The sequence below is a fragment of the Euleptes europaea genome, chromosome 7 (assembly GCF_029931775.1).
Source record: "Euleptes europaea isolate rEulEur1 chromosome 7, rEulEur1.hap1, whole genome shotgun sequence".
NCBI lineage: Eukaryota > Metazoa > Chordata > Lepidosauria > Squamata > Sphaerodactylidae > Euleptes > Euleptes europaea.
This window is the reverse complement of record NC_079318.1, coordinates 82,057,857-82,078,339: the sequence shown is the minus strand read 5'-3', so window position 1 is coordinate 82,078,339 and position 20,483 is coordinate 82,057,857. Positions and strand designations below refer to the sequence as shown.

At 51.5% G+C, this 20,483-nt stretch overlaps 1 protein-coding gene across 1 annotated transcript in view; it reads left to right on the top strand.

Annotated features, from left to right (window-relative positions):
- The window catches only part of ATG2A (autophagy related 2A), a 48,456-nt gene extending 29,483 nt beyond the window's left edge, over positions 1-18,973 (top strand). The window contains exons 26-42 of the mRNA XM_056852726.1: positions 368-438; positions 4,536-4,612; positions 4,847-5,017; positions 5,159-5,285; positions 5,694-5,908; positions 6,925-7,154; positions 7,261-7,396; positions 8,265-8,462; positions 9,130-9,231; positions 9,774-9,858; positions 10,192-10,327; positions 10,436-10,508; positions 11,190-11,272; positions 16,224-16,345; positions 16,729-16,883; positions 17,495-17,650; positions 18,737-18,973. Of these exons, the coding sequence (XP_056708704.1) occupies positions 368-438; positions 4,536-4,612; positions 4,847-5,017; positions 5,159-5,285; positions 5,694-5,908; positions 6,925-7,154; positions 7,261-7,396; positions 8,265-8,462; positions 9,130-9,231; positions 9,774-9,858; positions 10,192-10,327; positions 10,436-10,508; positions 11,190-11,272; positions 16,224-16,345; positions 16,729-16,883; positions 17,495-17,650; positions 18,737-18,973 (2,374 nt within the window). The remainder of the gene's footprint in view (positions 1-367; positions 439-4,535; positions 4,613-4,846; positions 5,018-5,158; positions 5,286-5,693; positions 5,909-6,924; positions 7,155-7,260; positions 7,397-8,264; positions 8,463-9,129; positions 9,232-9,773; positions 9,859-10,191; positions 10,328-10,435; positions 10,509-11,189; positions 11,273-16,223; positions 16,346-16,728; positions 16,884-17,494; positions 17,651-18,736) is intronic.
- Positions 18,974-20,483: the final 1,510 nt, after the last annotated feature.

Genomic DNA, 20,483 nt, shown 5'->3' with positions numbered 1-20,483 from the left:
AAATCATTGTATCAGCGTGTAGTATCAGGCACAGTTGCAGAGAAGGGTTCTGCCTTTGTCACTAAATCACATGAGCGCATGAAGCTGCCTTACAGTCAACGCTGTTGCAGCGAAGTCAGTATTGTCTACTCTGACTGGTAGCAGCTCTCCGATGTTTCAGGTGATGTGAAAGATTTCTACCCACTACCTGATCCTTTTAAGTGGAGATGCCCAGGACCGAACCGGGAAGCTTTTGGCATGAACCACGGAGCCACCACCCCTCCCTGTTGCCCACAAACTAAACAAATCAGGAAGAGGCAGGGCAGTGAAGACCTCTGCTCCCCAGGGAAGTGGAAGGCTCTGACTGGCCCTTTTGTTACCGGTGCAGGTTCATTTTGGATGACTCTGCCATTTACCTGTCAAACAAATGCGACTCGGAGATGGGTGACTTGAGGAAAGGTAAGGCCTGTCCGTTTCTCTCCATGCCTGTGGTTAGCAATTCTGAGGCTGTGAACAGGTGTGCATGAAAAGGGGGCTCGCCATGCTTGTGAATGCATGTCCAGCTGTGGTTTTTAATGTCCTTTTTGATCGCAGCCGAGGAGCAAACCCAAAGCTGATGTACGTGACGGCAACTTGCCATGCCATCCCCTCTGGCCCCTCTCTGTGCTGAGTAATGAGGCATTCCCACAGGCTAGTCGCCCTTCCTGGGCCACTTCCATCTCAAGCATCCAGACAGAGGGTCTGTTTCCCCCACCCCCAGGATGACAAGGCACAGAAAAGGGGGCTGGTGATTGAGCACTAAAAGGAAGCACTCTGCAAACCTCAGAGATGGCTTTCAGTGCTTGCTCGTTCTGCCCCTTGTTGCCTCTGTTGCCTCTGGCTGTGGCTTGAAATGAAAAGAAAAAGAGTTGGTTGTTGTTACCCCCATTTTCTCTACCTTTTAAAGAGACTCAAACTGGCTTACAATTGCCTTGCCTTCCCCTCCTGACAACAGGCACCTTGTGAGGTAGGTGGGACTGAAACAGTTCTGAGAGCTGTGACTGGTACAAGGTTGCCCCGCAGGCTTTGTGTGGAGGAGTGGGGAAACCAACCCGGTTCACCAGATTAGTGTCCACTGCTCGTGTGGAGGAGTGGGGAATCAAACCCGGTTCTCCAGAGTAGAGTCCACCGCTCCTCAGTGGCGTAGCGTGGGTTGTCAGCACCCGGGGCAAGGCAAGTAATTTGCGCCCCCTAACCCGTGGATTTTAGCACTCGAGTCTCTTCCACTAGATTAGTTAAAGAAACCCTTACCCCCTAAGCACATGTATTGTTTGTGCTGATGTAATTAAAGTAAAATGACTGAACCTGGGGCCTTCGGTATACCAAGCAGCTGTGGGACTTGCAAATACCTCTGTACTTAATAATTTGTGTTTAAGAGGTGTTTGGAAGATGCAATACAAACCTTATGCCTGCTTGTCTTTGGGCCATACTCCTCCTGTGTTGTTTAGGTGGAAAGCAGCCACTGGCTTCCTTTTGGGACTTCATGTACCCCCCCCCCCCATTCATTTTCATATGCCCAAAACATATATTTACTGTTTACTGATATGATGCTTGCTATACACCTCTGTGCACATCCTGGCCACAGGAGGCAAAGATGTATAGTAAATTGGCCCATGCTGCAAAACTAAATTAACTGTATACAATTCAAATTCACCAATTAGTAATAAGTGGAAGATGAGTTTGAAAAAGAAAAGTCCAGGAGGCAATTCTCACTAAGCATCAAATTCTAATCCACAAGTGGTTTCTCTAACAATGTGTGTGTGTGTGTGTAAAGTGCCGTCAAGTCGCAGCCGACTTATGGCAACCCAGAGGCCACTTACCGGCATCATCTTCGCCCCGAACCGCATTGAGGCGGGTGGCGTCGGCTCCCACCACCCGGGACCGAGGCGGAGACCAACGGCCGAGGCCTGGAGGAGTGCGGCGGCCTCGCGTGCCCAGGAACCTGTTGCAGGCGGCGCTCCCGGGCCGGTGGGACGGCCCTCGCGGGACCGGCGCCTCTCTCAGGGCCCAGCGCCGCCCCGCGCCCTTCAGCTTTGTCTCGCCGCCCTCCAGCCTCCTCTGAAACTCCCCCCCTCCTTCCGCTGGCCCGGCAGGGAGGAGCTGCTGAGTCCCACCCCCAAGGTGGGCTGGGCCGGGTGAGGCCGACGCTGTGGGCTCCGCCGTGCGGCCCTGCCTCAGCGGCGAGGGGGAGGGAGATTAATGCCTGAGGCGGCCCTGCCGTGAGTTGGGGAGCGGGGCCGCGGCTTTCCCGCCCCCTGGAGGCCTGCTGAGAGTTTGAAAATGTTATACAAAAAACACCGCTTTGAAAGGGTTTTTTGGATACCGCGGCTTATGAATGGTTGGAAGACGTCTTCACTGCAGTGAGAGAGAGTGAGTGAGTGAGCCAGGCAGGGGCAGAGAGCTGCGAGTGCGCCCCCCCAGATGTTGCGCCCGGTGCGGCCGGCCCCCCCTGCACCCCCCACGCTATGCCACTGCCGCTCCTAACCACTACACACCACTGGCTCTAAAACACCAGCAGCTGAGTGCGACCCCTTTTTGGAGGTTTTCATGGCAAGAGACTAACAGGTGGTTTGCCAGTGCCTTCCTCTGCACAGTGACCCTGGACTTCCTTGGTCGTCTCCCATCCAAATACTAACCAGGGCTGACCCTGCTTAGCTTCTGAGATCTGACGAGATCAGGCTAGCCTGGGCCATCCAGGTCAGGGTGCAAGGGGGCCTTGGCCCCCAATAAAAGGCAGGGAAATGGCAGGGAGTGGAGCACTTTTTTTGTGTGTCACCCTGGGACAGAAGCTCTCAAGATGGCTTGTATGCTGCAGTTATGTATACATTAAAAAAGAGCTTTTTAAAGCCCACTTTAAAAAGAGTCTTTGCCTGGCTGCGGCCTCTTTTTCATCTAGATCGATATTTGAGTGACCTTTTAATGCTGATTTCTGATAGTGCTACAGATCTCTGATAGCGCGGTGGTAACGGTTGGCGTTCAACAGCCTTTCTAACCCATATCCACAGATTAGAACTGTGCTACTAATGTAGAACATGGTACATTTTAACACTTTTTGAACAGTTACCAAGAAGCAAATGGTGCCCCCCTCCAAAAAAATTACACTATTCTGTGATGACCAAAGATAGCTGGAAGTTACTTAATGTATGAAAACTCAGTAGAAACCATTAATGTGACTCAGGAGCTGGGTTTGTTCTTTTCAATTAACTGCATTCTCAAGACGATGTGGAAAACAATGATGAAATGGTCACATCAACACAAAATTATGAAATCATCCACCAAAGGCCAGCACAATCCAGGAGTAGGTCTTGGGGTGCACAGCCCTCTACAAACCACCCAGGCCAAAGGTGTCATAAAGCAAAGCCGGAAGTCAGTGTCCCAATTTAAGAGCCACAGCAGAAATAGCCTACTCAGTTGTGGCCACCAGTTCGATTCGAGTAGGGCACTGCCAACAAATTATCCTCTGTGGGTGTTGGGGAGCAGCAAGGAACATGTGGGAGAAGGGTGCTCTTTCTGATATCTCAGATTTACCGAAGGCTCAAACGTGGGGACCAAAACGAGTTTACCGCATCGTCTCCATCCTCCACTTTATCCCCACCACAGCCCTGTGAGGTAGGTTCGGCCGAGAGAGAACGACTGGGGCAAGGCCATCCAGTGTCCTTGCATGGCAGAGTGGCGATTCGAACCTGGGTCTCCTAGATCCTAGGGAGAGGGAAACAGGAACCAGTGATATTGTCATTCTTACTTTGTATGCCTCTGAAGCTGTTACACAGAGCCTGGAAGTTTTGGGATATATAACTGAACAGAAGCTAGAAGTAATATTGTCATCGCAATAAGATCTAATATGGTACATTGGGTTGGACTAGTGTTGGACTAGATCCATTCCCAAGTCCCCACAACCCTGAAACTTGCTGGTTTCCCCCTGGGCCTAATATCTCTTTGTCTCTAGCCTACCTCATAGGATGGTTGTAGGGATAAAAATAATATGCCAATCTGAGCTTACTGGAGGGAGGGCGAATAAACATGTACTAGATGGATCAGAGACTCTGTGAGCCTCTTCTCTTAACTTGTACATGACTATCTGCAGGGCTCCCAGGAGCCAGAATAGTCTTTGTGAGACACAGGATGTTCCATTCAGCACCAGTGAAGTAACGTGAGCTATTTAAAAGGGGCCTTACGAAAAAGGTGAAATTGGCAGTTTTCAAAGGCAGGTTTGAGGATCGTGGCTATTCAGCTGAGCACTTGTGTTTCCTGTTTGAGCCAAGGGAATGCGATTTGCGCCATCCTGATTGTTTAAATTTGGGCTGGGTTACCTATAGTTTGCTTTCTCTGACGGGCCTTAGCCAGATGCTTCCGTACTGTATTCTCTCTCTGAAATCCATTGAAGGCAAAAAGCAAGCTCTTAATGGTGGGTGGGACATCCAGGCGTCTTGTTGTCCTCCTCCCCTCCTCCTGTGAGTTTGGAGCAGAAACCAGGAGTTCTGGGCATGCTGGGATTACACCCTGTCTCTTGCTCTCAGATTACGTGTGCGTGGTGGACGTGGATCTGCTGGAGCTGGTGATCACCACGTGGAAGGGAGCCATGGATGGGAAGCTGGTGAGTGATCGGAGACCTTGTGGGGGACTCGTGCTAACCTTTGTGTGCTTCCTGCTCTGCATTATGCAGCCGACTGGGGTGCAGGTCTCTCCTTCCACAGAAACCCTCTGGATTAACACAAAAGGAAAAGTTTTTTTTTTTTAAGGGCCCTGTTGCTTGTACGTAGTTTACCCTCTTGACAAGAGGGAGAAAAACGGGTTGGGGTTTTGATGCTCTTTACCCTCTTGGGCACAGGCCCGGCCGCTATTCGAGCTTCGCTGCTCCAACAACGTGGTTCATGTGCACACCTGTGCGGACTCATGCGCGGCACTCGCAAACCTCATACAGTACGTGGTGAACAACGGCGACCTGCACCCGCCACCTCGGCACGACAGCCCCACCGAGATTGCTGGCCAGAAGGTGCAGGTGAGTGTGGAATGGAGCCTCCCATAGCGAAGCTGGGGCTTGGGGTTGCTGCCTCTTCAGGCCATGCTGGTTGTGGAGGGACTCCTGTGTCCCGGAGGGTGTTTCCTGAGCATGCTGAACCCTTTTCTCATCCTCTGCTAGCTGTCCGAGAGCCCAGCGTCGCTGCCCTCGTGTCCCCCTGTCGAAACGGCAGCCATTAACCAACGAGACCTCACCGATGCCCTCATTGACACAGAGCGGACCCTCCGGGAGCTGTCTACCGAGGCTGGTAAGGGAGGTGGGATGTGCGGTACTTGCCTCGTTCTGACTCTTCTGAGGCAGGATTCTTCCTATTCTTGCTGCTTTTGCTTTACTAAATGAAAACTCTGCATTGATTTGCTTGCTAAAAATTCTAGTCCTTAACAAGTGAACAAAACTTTCTGCCAGCATTTCAAAAGCCTCTCTATGTTTCTCGTTGCTCAAGATTTTCCCTCGTCCAACAACGAGGGAATCTTTTTCACACTGTTTCTCAAATGGGATCTGAACTCTCTTTGTTACACGGTGGGATCTTCAGCTTTCGGGAGACTGGGAGATTTTTTGAGCTGGTGGGTCTGTGGGCCTGGCACGGCTTGGGACCCTATTCTCTGGGGCGGGCAGAGCAAGCTTTGCCCATGTGTAATCTCGCCCTTTTCCCCAGGTGACTCCGGACTCAGGCGGCAGCCCTCTCCAGTCTCCGTGTACCTGTTCCCAGGGGAGAAGGGCGCCATGGTCAAGGGCCAGGTCCCGGCCCCACCGCCTGCCCCTGAGGGGAGAGGGCTGGATCTCAGCCCCTCAGAGGACAGCGAGTGTGAGAGCGAGGCCACGGACACGGACGACTTCTGCATCTTGGACGCCCCGGGCACAGGCATCCCAGTAAGGGCGTCCATCCTCAGTTGGTGTGGGGAGATGGAAGCCCAAGCCTCCGGCCCATAGCTGGACCTTCCTGTCAGGGGAGGTACTCTTGCTTTAGGACCTCACATCACAAAGAGAGTAACCTCTCTTTCAGCGTGGTGTAGTGGTTAAGAGCAGTGGTTTGGAGCAGTGGACTCTGATCTGGAGAACCGGGTTTGATTCCCCCACTCCTCCCCATGAGCGATGGAGGCTAATCTGGTGAACCAGGTTGGTTTCCCCACTCCTACACCTGAAGCCAGCTGGGTGACCTTGGGCTAGTTGCAGCTCTCTTAGAGCTCTCTCAGCCCCACCTACCTCACAGGGTGTCTGTTGTGGGGAGGGGAAGGGAAGAATCTGATTGAGAGTTGGTTTGATTCTGCCTTAAGTGGTAGAGAAAGTCAGTGTATAAAAACCCAACTCTTCTTCTCCTAATCTGAAATAAAACAAACTTGAAAATAAGATGGTCTCTGTTGCGCATCTCCTGTGATTGTACACAGTTTAGAAGGTCTTTTTATTGTTGTGTGCAACAGATTAAAGATCTGAATGTACACAATGCATGCTTTTTGGAGGTAGGGACAACAAGAGTGGGCTGGGCAGGGCAGGGAGCTGTGGCTCAGTGGTAGAGCATCTGCTTGGCATGCAAAAGGTCCCAGGTTCAATCCCCGGCATCTCCAGTTAACGGGACCAGGCAGGTAGGTGATGTGAAGGACCTCTGCCTGAGACCCTGGAGAGCCGCTGCCGGTCTGAGTAGACAGTACTGACTTCAATGGACCAAGGGCCTGATTCAGTAGAAGGCAGCTTCATGTGTTCAACCTATTTTATAACTTCTAGACTGCCTTTCCCTACAAGAAATGCAGGCTCCAGGTGGCTTCTACCATTCATAAAACATCTCAATGAAAGCAGCATGAAGTATAAGGGCAAGCAAGCTGCTGGGGGGCTTAGCTCAAGGGCAGTGTTGACTGAAGCCGGCGTGTCCGCTTGCCTCTCTCTCCTCGCAGCCTCGGGACGGCGAGCCCTTGGTGACGAAGCTTTTGGAAGGACCGGTCTGCATCCGGGAAGGCCACTTCTCCCGGCCGCTGGGCAGCACCGACTTGCTGAAGGCTCCCTCGCGCTTCCCCATGCCCGAGAGCCGCGTCATGCTGCGGGAGATTTCTGTGGTCTGGCATCTCTACGGCGGCCGGGATTTTGGGGTTGGGCGCTCTGCCTCGGGTCATGTACATTCACCAAGGTGAGAACACACCTACACTTACATCCCGGTTGTGTTTGCACTCTCTGCTATCCATTGCTCATCTCTGACCCTTCTTTCCATTTTATCCCCCCCCCCCCCACTTCAGGACAAAGCCCTCTCTTTCCAGTGCCCGCTCCTCCCCTTCCCGCTGCTCGGTCACCAACAGGCCCCAGAACACCTGGCGGGCCCAGGGAGGCATTGGCCGGATTCATGACTTGCTGATGGAGATCCAGTTGACAAAAGTGAGTGCTGGTGGCTCAGGAGGGGACGAGTTGAGGGCATACCTGTCATATAGAGGATGGTTCAGAGTTGTTTTCTGTTACCTCCAGAAGGTCGGACCAGAACCAACAAGTTGAAATTAAATCAAACTTCCTGACAGAGCGGTTCCTCAGTGGAACAGACTTCCTCGAGAGGTGGTGGACTCTCCTTCTTTGGAGGTTTTTAAGCAAAGGCCATCTGTCAGCAATGCTGATTCTGTGAACTTAGGTAGTTCGTGAGAGGGAGGTCAGGAAGGGATGAGTCAGTGCTCAGCTCTTGTGGTCCTTTCTTACATGTCCAAGGTAATGCTGATCACCACTTTGAGGTCAGGAAGGAATTTTGCTCCAGGCCAGATTGGCCAGGGATCCTGGAGGTTTTTTGCCTTCCTCTGGGCATAGAGCAGGGGTCACTGGGGAAGTGGGGGGGGGGTAGCATTGAATTTCCTGCATTGTGCCAGGGGGTTAGACTAGATGAGCCTTGGGGTCCCTTCCAGCTCTTATGTTTCTGTGAGTGTCTGACTAGGATCTGGGAGACCCAGGTTCAAATTCCCATTCTGTTGTGTCAGCTCACTGGGTGATCTTGTCTCTCTCAGCCTAACTTGCCTTACAGAGTGGTTGCTGTGAGGATGAAATGGAGGAGGGGGAGAAGATCGTAAGCTATTTTGGGTCACCAATGGGGAGAAAAGCCAGGGTATAAGTATCTAAATAAATTAAAAGGCGGGGCAGCCAGTGGGGAGTACCTTCCTCTCCCCCTGTGGCTGTCTGCAAATGGCTTGGAGGGGAGACAGATGGCACCTCTGCCTGTGTCTCTCCCGCCTACCCTGAAGGCACCCTGAACCCTTTCTTTTCTCAGGTGAGCTTTCAGCATGAAACGTACCCCACGGGCACCTCCGAGAAGCCAGCCCTGGAGCTGGGGGAGCAGCCCCTGGCCAGGCAGGTGTTCATCGTCCAGGAGCTGGAGATCCGGGACCGCTTGGCCTCCTCCCAGATCAACAAGTTCCTCTACCTGTACAGCAGCGAGTGCATGCCCCGGCGCACCCACTCCAACATGGTACGGGCACACGGTGGGCAACACTGAAGAAGCAGCTCTGGTTCTCGGATTACAGGATGGGGTTGTGGGACGGGCTGCCATTTTTGAGGACCAGGTAGGGCCAACAAAGAGGATTGTTTCCAAGGCTCTGGAGCTGGGCTTTGCCCATTGCACGTCCTTTAACCCAGCTGTGACTCTGTTGGCTGACCCTGTAACTTCCATTGTATGTCTGTGGGAAGAGGGCCACAATTGGTCCTCTTGCAGGAAATCTCAAGTTATGTGACCACCCCACCCCCGGTGAGATTAGGGGCTGTTGAGGCACCCCTTTCATCCTGGACCACGTTTGCAATAACAAGAGTTACAAACTCTGGGTGGATTGCAGTTCCTAGACAGGCAACGGTCTGTGATTAAGATGTCTGAGAGTTCCATGTTTTAATACATTAAGGGGTCAGTTTTTTCAGGATCTTGGCTTCCTTTAATCTGTCCTTCATACTTGACGGGAGCTTTGCACCTCTGGAATCGGGTCGTGGAGGTGACCCTTGGATACCCGACGAGACTCATTGTGACTCCCTCTGGCTGTTCATTCTGGCATGGCGCTGGCTAGCAGAGTGGCGAGCAGCCCAGGTGTGGCTCATCCTCTGGGACACCAGGAGAGTGACTCTCTTCCTCTTCCCCCCCCCCCTTGCAGCTCACCATCAAAGCCCTCCACGTCTGCCCTGAAGCTGGCCTGGGAGGTCCCGAGTGCTGCCTCCGTGTCTCGCTGATGCCACTGAGGTTGAACATTGACCAGGTATGCATGAACACATGAAGCTGCCTTATACTGAATCAGACCCTCCGCCCTTCAAAGTCAGTATTGTCTACTCAGACCGGCAGCGGCTCTCCAGGGTCTTTCACATCACCTTCTTGCCTAGTCCCTTTAACTGGAGAAGCCGGGGATTGAAGCGGGGACCTTCTGCGTGCCAAGCAGATGCTCTACCACTGAGCCACGGCCCTTCCCCAGTATAAAATGAAATGAATTCTGTCACAAACTGGGGAACAGAGGATGCCCTGCCCATGAACAGCTGTGTCCTAGCAGGGGATGTGTTTGTGTGTGTGTATGTGGGTAGTAATGTCTCTCAAAATGTCTGAATGTGCAGACCCACAGTTATTTGAATTAACACAGATGCGACTAACTCGGAAGGGGGCACTCAGGGCGGGTGTGGGCCTTGAGGAACTCTGGATTCTTTCTCCTCTTTGCCCCTCTGGAGCCAGCCAGCCTTCCCCTCGCTGCAACTAGAGAGGATGGTTGAGTGGGGGCAGGGACTCCCTTTCACCCTTTTGTTTCTTCTCCAGGATGCCTTGTTCTTCCTGAAGGACTTCTTCACCAGTTTGGCTGCCGGCATCAACCCTGTAGTGCCCTTTGAGGCTGGGCCTGAAGGTGAGTCTGGCCTGGCAGTCTGTTTTTGGCCAACTTTTCCCTTCCTCTCGGTGGCCAGGCTACGAATTTACAGGTCTGTGAGAGGCCTGGCTGGAAGGTCATAAGAACATAAGAATGGCCGTGCTGGATCAGACCCAGGCCCATCAAGTCCAGCAGACTGTTCACACAGTGGCCAACCAGGTGCCTCTAGGAAGCCCCCAAACAAGACAACTGCAGCAGCATTGTCCTGCCTGTGAACATGTCCACCCCCCCTCTTAAAGCCTTCCAGGTTGGTAGCCATCAAGGTTCTTCCCTTGATGCTGCCCCTGCTCTTCTGTGACACCCACCCAACAGGTCGCACAGAGTCCCTGGGGAAGGAGACCGAGGGAGTCGAGGGTGAGATGACAGCTTCGATGGAGACCACGTTCAGTGAAAACAGCTCCTTGTCCAACACCTCCTCTTCCTCCTCTGACCAGCCTGTTTACTTCCGGTAAGCCCCCACCTCAGGGAGGAAGGCCAAGGCGCTTGCGTGTGTGGAGAAGGGAGGAGGCTCTGCTGGGGAAGCTTCCTCTCACCTGCTTGATTTAACTACCTGTAGGGAGTTCCGGTTCACCTCTGAGGTGCCCATCTGGCTAGACTATCATGGCAAACACATGACCGTGGACCAGGTGGTGAGTAACCAAACCGGGAGAAGCTCCTCCGTCTCCAGGACGGACTCAGTTGGGAAACTGGCCCCGACCACCACTGCCCTGCACAAGGTCAGGCAGCCCTTTCTGTCTCCCACCTCCCTGCTTTGATGGGAAAGACTCAGAGGCATCTAACAAAAGAGATGTAAAATACCAGATGGTTCCAAGCAGGCCAAAGGAAGGGACTTTGCTGTCTCCCTCTTCTGTGAGGAATCCCTCGTCCTCCTAGCCCTGCTTGCCCTGAGAGGGGGAGATACCCAGGGGTTGGGGTGGGGAAGGGAACTTCCTGTTTAGAAGGAGGTTGTGGTGGTTCTTGCATGTCCGGAAGTTCATCCTGGCCCCTCTCTCGTAATCAGCGTGGTGTAGTGGTTAAGAGTGGTGGTTTGGAGCGGTGTACTCTGACCGGGAGAACTGGGTTTGATTCCCCACTCCTCCACATGAGCGGCGGAGGCTAATGTGGTGAACTGGATTTGTTTCCCCACTTCTACGCACGAAGCCAGCTGGGTGACCTTGGGCTAGTCACAGCTCTCTCAGCCCCACCTACCTCACAGGGTGTCTGTTGTGGGGAAGGGAAGGTGATTGTAAGCCGGTTTGATTCTTCCTTAAGTGGTAGAGAAAGTTGGCATATAAAAACCAACTCTTCTTCTTCCCTGGTTTTTTTTTTAGGGCACTTTTGCTGGCATCGTAATTGGCCTGGCGCAGCTCAACTGCTCCGAGCTCAAGCTCAAGAGGCTTTGCTGTCGACACGGGTGAGGAGCCTGGGGTGGAGGGGCAGAGAAGAAGAGGGCAAAGGGGGGCTGGTGTTTTGTTCTTGCTGTCGCTGTGGCAGGTCCTTGGAGAACTGAGCTCTGTGCACGCGCACACTGCTCCCCTCCCCCAGCTCACATAATCACAGTATTAATGTAGTGATATGGATTTATACAGAATTACTTTTTTTTTTGTTCCAAAAAGTTCACAAATTGTGTCTGTTGGTCAAAAACTGCATTTGGCATTTGTTGGCTTTGCTCCCTCCCTCTTACAAAATATGCTGAATATTTCAGTGTGATGAATAATAGCAAATTATGGAAAGCTGATAGGTTTTTTTTGTAGCACCATCACTGTACGTGGCAAGTTTCCAGAACAACAGTAATTTTTTTTTAAAGGTCACTGCCCCAAGGAGCTTGCACTTAGAATTTCAGCCACAAAGGAGACAGTGGGAAGGAAACATGGGGGGATGAATGTGAGCAATGAATGCATGGAGGCTTGAGTGTTGGACCAGGATCTGGGAGACCCAGGTTCAAATCCCCATTCTGCCATGGAAGCTTGCTTGGTGACCTTGAGCCAGGCACGTACTCAGGCTAACCTACCTCACAGGGTTGTTGTTTGTGAGGATAAAATGGAGGAGGGGAGAACAAAGTAAGCTGCCTTGCATCCCCAATAGGAGGGAGAGGTGGAAAGTAAATGAAGTAAACTAGACTTTAAATAAGAATGCAGTGACTTATCCTTAGGCTGCAAACATGATATTATAAATATTGGTCTCTTACAACAAACAGGTGGAATGATCTGCATTGTGGGCGAATGAGAGAGATGAAAGTAACAGTGTGGTTCTGTGCAGAGTAACTCGGCTTAGATTGGGGAAAGGTTAAGGGAAAAGCCGTGGCTCAGTGGTAGAGCATCTGCTTGGCATGCTGACGGTCCACGGTTCAGTCCCCAGCATCTCCAGTTAAAGGGACTAGGCAAGTAGGTGATGGGAAAGATCTCTGCCTGAGACCCTGGAAAGCCGCTGCCAGTCTGAGTAGACAATACTGACTTTGATGGACGGAGGGTCTGATTCAGTATAAGGCAGGTTCATGTATACACAGGGTTCGCACTGCATGTATCCCACTCCTTTGTTTCTCACATGATCCATAAAGCAGAGATGAGGAAACTTGGACGTTGCAACACAGAACTTTGGCTCCTTGCTTACCTGAGCAGGGCCACTCTTGGAGTGTCCCACCCAGGGTTAAGCCCCAGCTAGTGACTGTTTCAGTAGGGTTTAGCTAGGGCTGGCCCATGTGTTCCCACTAGAACTGCTGTGCCTGGTTATAGTGCATCGGGGGGTGGGGGTGGGCAGGGAGCTTGGACCGGGAATCATTTCCAAGTTTCACTATGGAAAGCTGGGCTAAAATTTTGACCTGGGGACTTGTTACCAGAACTGAAAGTGTGACACCTACAGTCAGGGCCAGTCCTACTGCTGTTTCTTCCAGCCTACTACCGACAAAAGGTTTCAGGAAGCACTGCTTCCATTTTTTCATCTGGAAGTTTATTGAAAATGAAGCTGGCTTGCCTTAAGCAATTAAGAAGTTCAAGTTGAGAGGATACTGTCAGAAATTTCAGCATACAAGCATTTCCAGGGCCCCACTTCAGAGAACATGTCTGCATAGGTAGGATTTAGATTCCAACGAAAGTCTTTGTATTTACTTTCAATTCACCTTAACTGCCAGATTCCAGTGTTGCTGGCTCATTTCTTGAGTACCAGCAATTTGGGCTATTCACAGTCTTCCTGCCCTGGATCTGTGATATGTTTAGCATGAGAAGAGAACCATGAGATAACAGGTGTCTGAGGACTCCTTACTTGTGTGTGCTTTGGTGACCACCCAGCAAACTCAAGGTCCCGAGCTGAGTGGCAGGCTGGAAAAAAAGTCCAACTTGTGATGGCAGAAGGAGGCTCTCTTTTTCCCCGAGGCCCACAAGCTGTCCTCCTCCCAGACACACAGCAAGAGTGCAATCTATACTGCTAAGTCTCTGGCAGAGGAAGATACTATTTCAGTACTCACAAAGGAATCCTTTTATCAGACAGCACCTCCTGCCTGACAAGCAGGGCTGGTTTAAGGTGTGTCTAATAACACTAAGCCATTCTCAAGCAGTTCCAGTAGAATGGGGCTACTGACAAGTTGAAGTGGGGTGTAAAGCCAAAAATGGATGTTGAGAATCAGCCCTTTCTTTAGGGGAATTGCCTGTCAGTCACTATCTAGGATGCTGAAGGAATGTTTGCGAAGCAGGCTTATCTTCCTGCTTCTAAACAGGAAGGGCTGTGAATCAACCACTTGTTCCTAGAATCATAGAGTTGGAAGGGACCACCAGGGTCATCTAGTCCAACCCCCTGCACAATGCAGGAAATTAACAACTACCTCACCCCACATCCCCAGTGACCCCAACTCTCCCCCCGCCATGCAGGATCCCACAATCAAAGCACTCCCGACAGATGGCCATCTAGCCTCCTCTGTAACTGGTGAACTTTACCCAATAGAATTGTCATGGTTTGATGGCAGGGAAAACATGAACTGCTTCCTGCCATTATCAAGGACTCTGCCTCTAGCAACCCCCACCCCCTGTTGTGTGGGGGTTTATTACTCTAGCCTGCAAAAAGGGTGATCTTACTCTTGTCATATATGAGTGCTAAAAAGCTCTGAGAAACAGTAGCAGTAGAAGAAGAGCTGGTTTTTATATGCCGACTTTCTCTACCACTTAAGGCAGAATCAAACCGGCTTACAATCACCTTCCCTTCCCCTCCCCACAACAGACACCTTGTGAGGTAGGTGGGGCTGAGAGAGTGTGACTAGCCCAAGGTCATCCAGCTGGCTTCATGTGGAGGAGTGGGGGATCAAACCCGGTTCTCCAGATCAGACTCCACTACACCACGCTGGCTCTTGTAGCGTGGCAGTGACTTGAAAAGCCTCATTCAACATTCTGCTCTTTATGACATCACCCATATTTTTGTTAAAATGTTCCTGCTATAAATATAAAAGGATTGTTGCTTTTATATGCTCATCGCAACAAGAATAACATTTTGCAAAGGAGGGAAATGCGTAACGCTAAAGAAAATAGCAAGGCGTAGGAATGATTTTGCATAGTGAAATTGATCACATATCAAACCCTATCATTAAGTACAATTTTTTTTAAATATCTGGAGACCAGGGCTTGGGTCTAGTGCAGCATTTCTGTGGGTGGAAGGGTTTCCTCCTGCAGAGCACAGCTTTCTCAAACCCCCTTTCCTATGTAGCTTGAAATGCAGCTCCCAGGGGATGGGGGACCCCCAGGGACAGCATTTTAGGGGAGTTGCATTTTGGGCTGCAGTGGAAGGGGAAATCAACCTCTGCAGGCAGACATCCTTCTGTCCTTGGAAACTGCACATTGGAGGAATTGAGTGATATATAAAGTGAGGGGGTTGAGGAGAACCTCAATTTAAGAAGGCTCTGCAATTTAAGAAGGATGTAGACAAGCTGGAACGTGTCCAGAGGAGGGCAACAAGGATGGTGAGGGGTCTGGAGACCAAGTCCTATGAGGAAAGGTTGAAGGAGCTGGATATGTTTAGCCTGAAGAGGAGAAGACTGAGAGAGGATATGATAACCATCTTCAAGTACTTGAAGGGCTGTCACATAGAGGATGGTGTCGAGTTGTTTTCTGTTGCCCCAGAACGTTGGACCAGGACCAACAGGTTGAAATGAAATCAAAACAGTTTCCAACAGTTAGAGCGGTTCCTCAATGGAACAGGCTTCCTCAGGAGGTGGTAAGCTCCCCTTTCCTGGAGGTTTTTAAGCAGAGGCTAGATGGCCATCTGTCAGCAATGCTGATTCTATGACCTTAGGCAGATCAGGAGAGGGAGAGCACCTTGGGCATCTTCTGGGTATGGAGTAGGGGTCACTGGAGGTGTGTGTGGGGGAGGTAGTTGTGAATTTCCTGCATTGTGCAGGGTGTTGATGACTCTGGTGGTCCCTTCCAACTCTGATTCTATGAGAATTATATAAGCTTTGGGTCCCCATTGGGGGTAAAGGCAGGGTATAAATGAAGTAAATAATAAAAACAATTATTGTGGCTAAACGTGCGTTTTCTTGGACAGCTCTGATGAATTTAAAATTGCTATAATTACTTGTTTTGTGAGGTGTCTTCCAATCCTAAAGACTTTATATTCATATATATTCTGTAGCCATTCATTGGGAGGGGTTGTGGTTCACTGGTAGATACTGGTAGAGCATCTGCTTGGCATGCAGAAGGTCCCAGGCTCATTCCTCGACATTTCCAGTTAAAGGGACTAGGCAGGTAGGTGATATGAAAGACCCCTGCCTGAAACCCTGGAGAGCTGCTGCAAGTCTGAGTAGACAACACTGACCTTGATGGACCGAGGGTCTGGTTCAGTATAAGACAGCTTCATCTGTTCATGTGTTCATGCCTTTAATAAGAACATCAAATGGAGTTTAGAGTTCATGCTGTTCCTAGTAAAGTTTCAGAGACTTGGGGGATGCATCTCAGTGGCAGCCTGCATTTTTTCTTGTTTATTTCCTGGTCACTGGCAAAAGTGTGGAATGGATTATGCAAAAGAAAAGATTATCTAAGATTTCTGAGCTTGCAGAATGTAGGCAGGTCCCAGAATTCGGGTTCCTTCCATGCGTATGTGTTTTCAGGTCAGCTTGCTTGAGTGACCTTGGGCCAGTCACACTTTCAGCATAACCTGACAGTATTGTTGTGAAGATAAAACGGGGGGGAAGGAACAATGATGTTAAGCCTCTTTGGGGTCCTTGTTGAGGGAGAAAGGCACGGCATAAATGAAAGAAATAAGTTGTGCCCGGAGAGCCCCAGCTGAGCTGCTGAGGTCACTGTTTAGGCGGTGGGATCCGGCATCAAGCCTCCAGTGGGGGGAAGGCATTACTAATGGGCTGTCTGACCTCTGCCCTTCCATCTAAGGCTCCTGGGCGTGGAGAAAGTGGTGAGCTACGCGCTGATGGAGTGGCTGACGGATATCCGCAAGAACCAGCTGCCAGGCATCCTGGGAGGTGTGGGCCCCATGCATTCGGTGGTACAGCTCTGTAAGTTGCCCCTGATAGAAGAACTGAGCCATTTGGGCAGGTTGGGGGGGGATAGCAGCAGTAAAAGTGGATGTCCACTGAATGTTTTCGGAGGGGGTGCAAGGTTGGAAGCCTTCCTTATACCTTAGGGGAGGGGCTGTGACTCAGTGGTAGAGCATCGGCGTGGCTTGCAGAAGGTCCCAGGTTCAATCCCTGGCATCTCCAGTTAAAGGGATTAGGCAAGTAGGTGATGTGAAAGACCTCTGTGCCTGAGACCCTGGAGAGCCGCTGTCGGTCTGAGTAGACAATACTGACTTTGATGGACCGAGGGTCTGATTCAGTATAAGGCACTTCATGTGTTCCCTCCCCCCTCTCCACCAACACTCTCCTCTTTTTCCCCCCAGTTCACGGCCTGCGTGACCTTTTCTGGCTGCCCATTGAACAGTATCGCAAGGATGGGCGCATCATCCGTGGCCTGCAGCGTGGCGCCGCCTCCTTCGGCACCTCGACTGCCTCCGCGGCGCTGGAGCTCAGTAATCGCCTAGTGCAAGCCATCCAGGTCTGGGATGTGTAGAAGTGGAGAGGTCGGGAGGGGTGGGGGTGGGGTGACCTTGTGCTTTCTGGGGACTGTGTCCAAGGTTTTAAAATGCGAGCAGAGAGTTTTCACCTTGTCTTCCTCCTTAAAGAGTTCCGCAGGGCCTGTAAAACAGAGCTATTCCGCCAGGCCTGTGGTTGAGGCCAGCCATGGCTCCTCTTTCCTATAAACGCTGGCCTCCCCTAACCTCTGCTGCTGTTACTTCGTCCTCCCCTTTGTTTAATTTTTGGGATTGAAGCCATCTACTCACCCCGCTGTGACTACATATTACACCTTAGGGGCGCCTTTAGATAACGTTTGTTTTTGAATTACTTATTGTATAAGGCTATTTAAACACTGTTTCAAATGCTTTAACTTATTTTATTGTATACTGTAGTGTAAGCCGCTCTGAGCCTGGCTTTGGCTGGGGAGAGCGGGGCAGAAATTTAAATAAATCAATCCTGCTTGATATCTGCATCAGGCACCACTCTTGAGATCTGTCTGCTCCTGAAGCGGGGGTGGGGGGTGGAGACAGAGGACAGTGTGAAATGCCTCCTCTTCCTTTGCCACATACAATCTATTCTCTTGCTTTTTAGGCCACAGCAGAGACCGTCTATGACATCCTGTCTCCTACAGCCCCTCCTATGACTCGCACCCTTCTGGACAAGAAATACACCCGCAAGCTCAAGCGTGGCCAGCAGCCGGCAGACCTGCGGGAGGGCATGGCCAAGGCTTATGACACTGTGCGGGAGGTAACGTCCCCCTTGCAACTCCTTGTGGGTGCTGGGCTGCAGGAGGAATGGAAGTGGAGGCCAGCGGAGAGGCCCCACCAATCTTGTCAGGCAAGGGGCAACATGGGGGGTGCATTTCCTGATTGACACCTTGGGAGTTTGTATCCTGCCCTGGACTGACCATCTGTGTGAAATGGGAGAGAGGAGAGGCTACCCGATCTTTCCTGCATCCTGGGGCAGGGAGTTGGCACCAGAGAGTGATTGAAAGGTCACCTACTGTTTTACTCCCTGCAAAAAAATCGTCCATGCAGTGTTGTTTGGCAGACTTTATCAGGGAGCGGGAGTCCGTGTGGGTTCTTTGGCGCTTCTTCCTCCCCATTGGTCCGGTCTTTTCTTATCTTGTAAACAGGTTTCACTGTTGAATACTCCTTTATCTTTCTTTATGTCCAGAAAAGCAAGCAGCTAAGTATGTTTCTTAACATAGAGCTAAAAAGAGCTGATAAGAGAAAGAGGCCAGCCGGGTTTGAAGGCTGCTAGAAGCCAGCCGCCATATTTCCTCCTCCTGGAGGGTGAGAGATTCAGAACTGATAAAAGGAAGTACTTCTTCACACAACACACAGTTAAATTGTGGAACTCCCTGCCCCAGGATGTGGTGACAGCTGCCAACTTGGAGGTCTTTAACAGGGGAGTGGACATGTTCATGGAGGAGAGGGGTATTCACGGCTACTAGTAAAAATGGATACTAGTCATGATGCATACCTATTCTCTCCAGGATCAGAGGAGCATGCCTATTATGTAAGGTGCTGTGGAACCTAGGCAGGATTCTGCTTCAGTGGTCTTGGTTGTGGGCTTCTTAGAGGCACCTGGTTGGCCACTGTGTGAACAGACTGCTGGACTTGGTGGGCCTTGGGTCTGATCCATCATGGCCTTTCTTATGTCCTTATGAAGGCTCTGCAGAGGAAGGCAATGGCAAACCACCTGTGCTTTTTACTTGCCTTGAAAGCCCCTTTTTGGGGTGGCCGTAAGTTACTTGCGACTTGACAGCACTTAGGGATGTAACTGCCCCCCACTCCTCCAACATTGCTTTCTGTTCTCCTCCTCCTCCAGGGAGTCATCGACACGGCCCAGGCAATCTGTGACGTCGCAACCCGCGGCCACGAGCAGAAGGGGATCACGGGAGCGGTGGGGGGCGTCCTGCGGCAGATCCCGCCCACGGTGGTGAAACCCCTCATCGTGGCCTCAGAAGCCACCTCCAACCTCCTGGGGGGGATGCGGAACCAGATCAAGCCCGACGCTCGCAAGGAGGAGTCTCTGAAGTGGCGGTCGGAGGACGCCCAGGAGTGACGGGGCCCCATCCGCACCCCACGGACCCAGACCTGGAGCATGGATGGGGGTGTTGTGGGCTGTTGCCTCTTAACTACCCCAGATGTTGCGCAGCCATTGAACGACGCAGCCGCCCCTTCCTCCGTGTCACCATATGAAGAACCTTTGAGGGGAGGGGGGAGAAGAGCATCTCCGTCAGCACGCATTTAGGGGGTCGGTTTAGCTCAGCGAGCACAAGGCACACAAAGCATCCTGGGGGTGGTGCTGACTCCCCCCCCCCTTTCCTCATGCGGCTTCAGACTTATTTTTGTACTTTTCAGGAGTAAACTTCTGCTATCCAGCTGGTGCATGATCTGCAGCTCCTCTCCCCACCTCCCCAGTAAAAGGGTGAGGAGGAAGGGAGGGAAAACAATTGAACAATTAAAGGACAATGTGGACTTGTTTTCAGCTCCTGGTGTGGTTGGATGGGGCAGAGGTGCATGAGTGAGGGGGGACCTCTTCTTTTTTTTACCTTCTCCTGTCCAAAGAAGTATTCTGCTGCTCCTGGCCCGGCGGAAGCCACACAGCCCAGAGCAGCTGCTGTCTCTGGGTATGGGCAGCCCCGTACAGTACTAGTGGCATAATTATTTCCACAGGAAAAGCACAGTAGTAAGCAAGCTGAGAACCAAAAGGAAAGTGGAGCGGGGGGTGGGGGGACAGTAATGGGGGTGTGTGTGGGCTTAGGCAACTGTAAAGAGCAGATAAAGCTGGTCAAGTGGGGGAGGAGGATGGCCACAGGCAATTGGAGGAGGTGGTCTGTCCATGCTGGGCAGAGACCCAGAACATTTTCTTGCATCTGGTTCTGGAAAGAAACACCCTGGGAGCTAGGCTGCAATGCTCCTTGTGGCCTCTGGGGGGAGCAAAATGGAACTGTCTGCTTCTTGCAGGGGAAACTGGGTTCCCTGCAGGCTTAACAGTTGTTGTTTTGGGACAGCAGGCAACAGGACCCTTATGATGTAACTGTCTCCCCCTTTCTGGCCCACCTCAATGGTATCGGTTTTGCCTCCTTGCTGTTCCTCTTGAGCACAGCTGTAACATGGGAGGAGCAATTGTGAATGTGGGGTTAGAGACCTTTTTCTGGGCTTAATTTCTCCAAAGACGGGTGCCAGGGTTCAAGTGAGTCATTTCTGTACTCCTGCAAAGGAAGAAGGAACCATCTCTCCCACCTCCCCACATTGTCTCCTGTGTTTTTTCCTCCCACTACACCTTGTTGGGGAAAGGAAACCATATCTATGGCAACCTGTTTTATAAAAAAAAAAAATGCTTGCTGAGGGCTGGCGTGAGAATGTGGGAAGGAGCCGATGGTCAGCTCCGGCTGCCAGAAGGGGAAGCTTCTGCTGCCTGCCCCTTGGCATTCGGCCTGGGGCCGGGCATTCTGCGACAACTTGTTTGTGTCCGGTTGCCCGGGCAATGCTGAAAAAACGTGATGCACCCCGGAGAGTACGGAGTTTTGCATGGAATGTCAAGCAGGGCCCAGGACAGGGCCGGGATC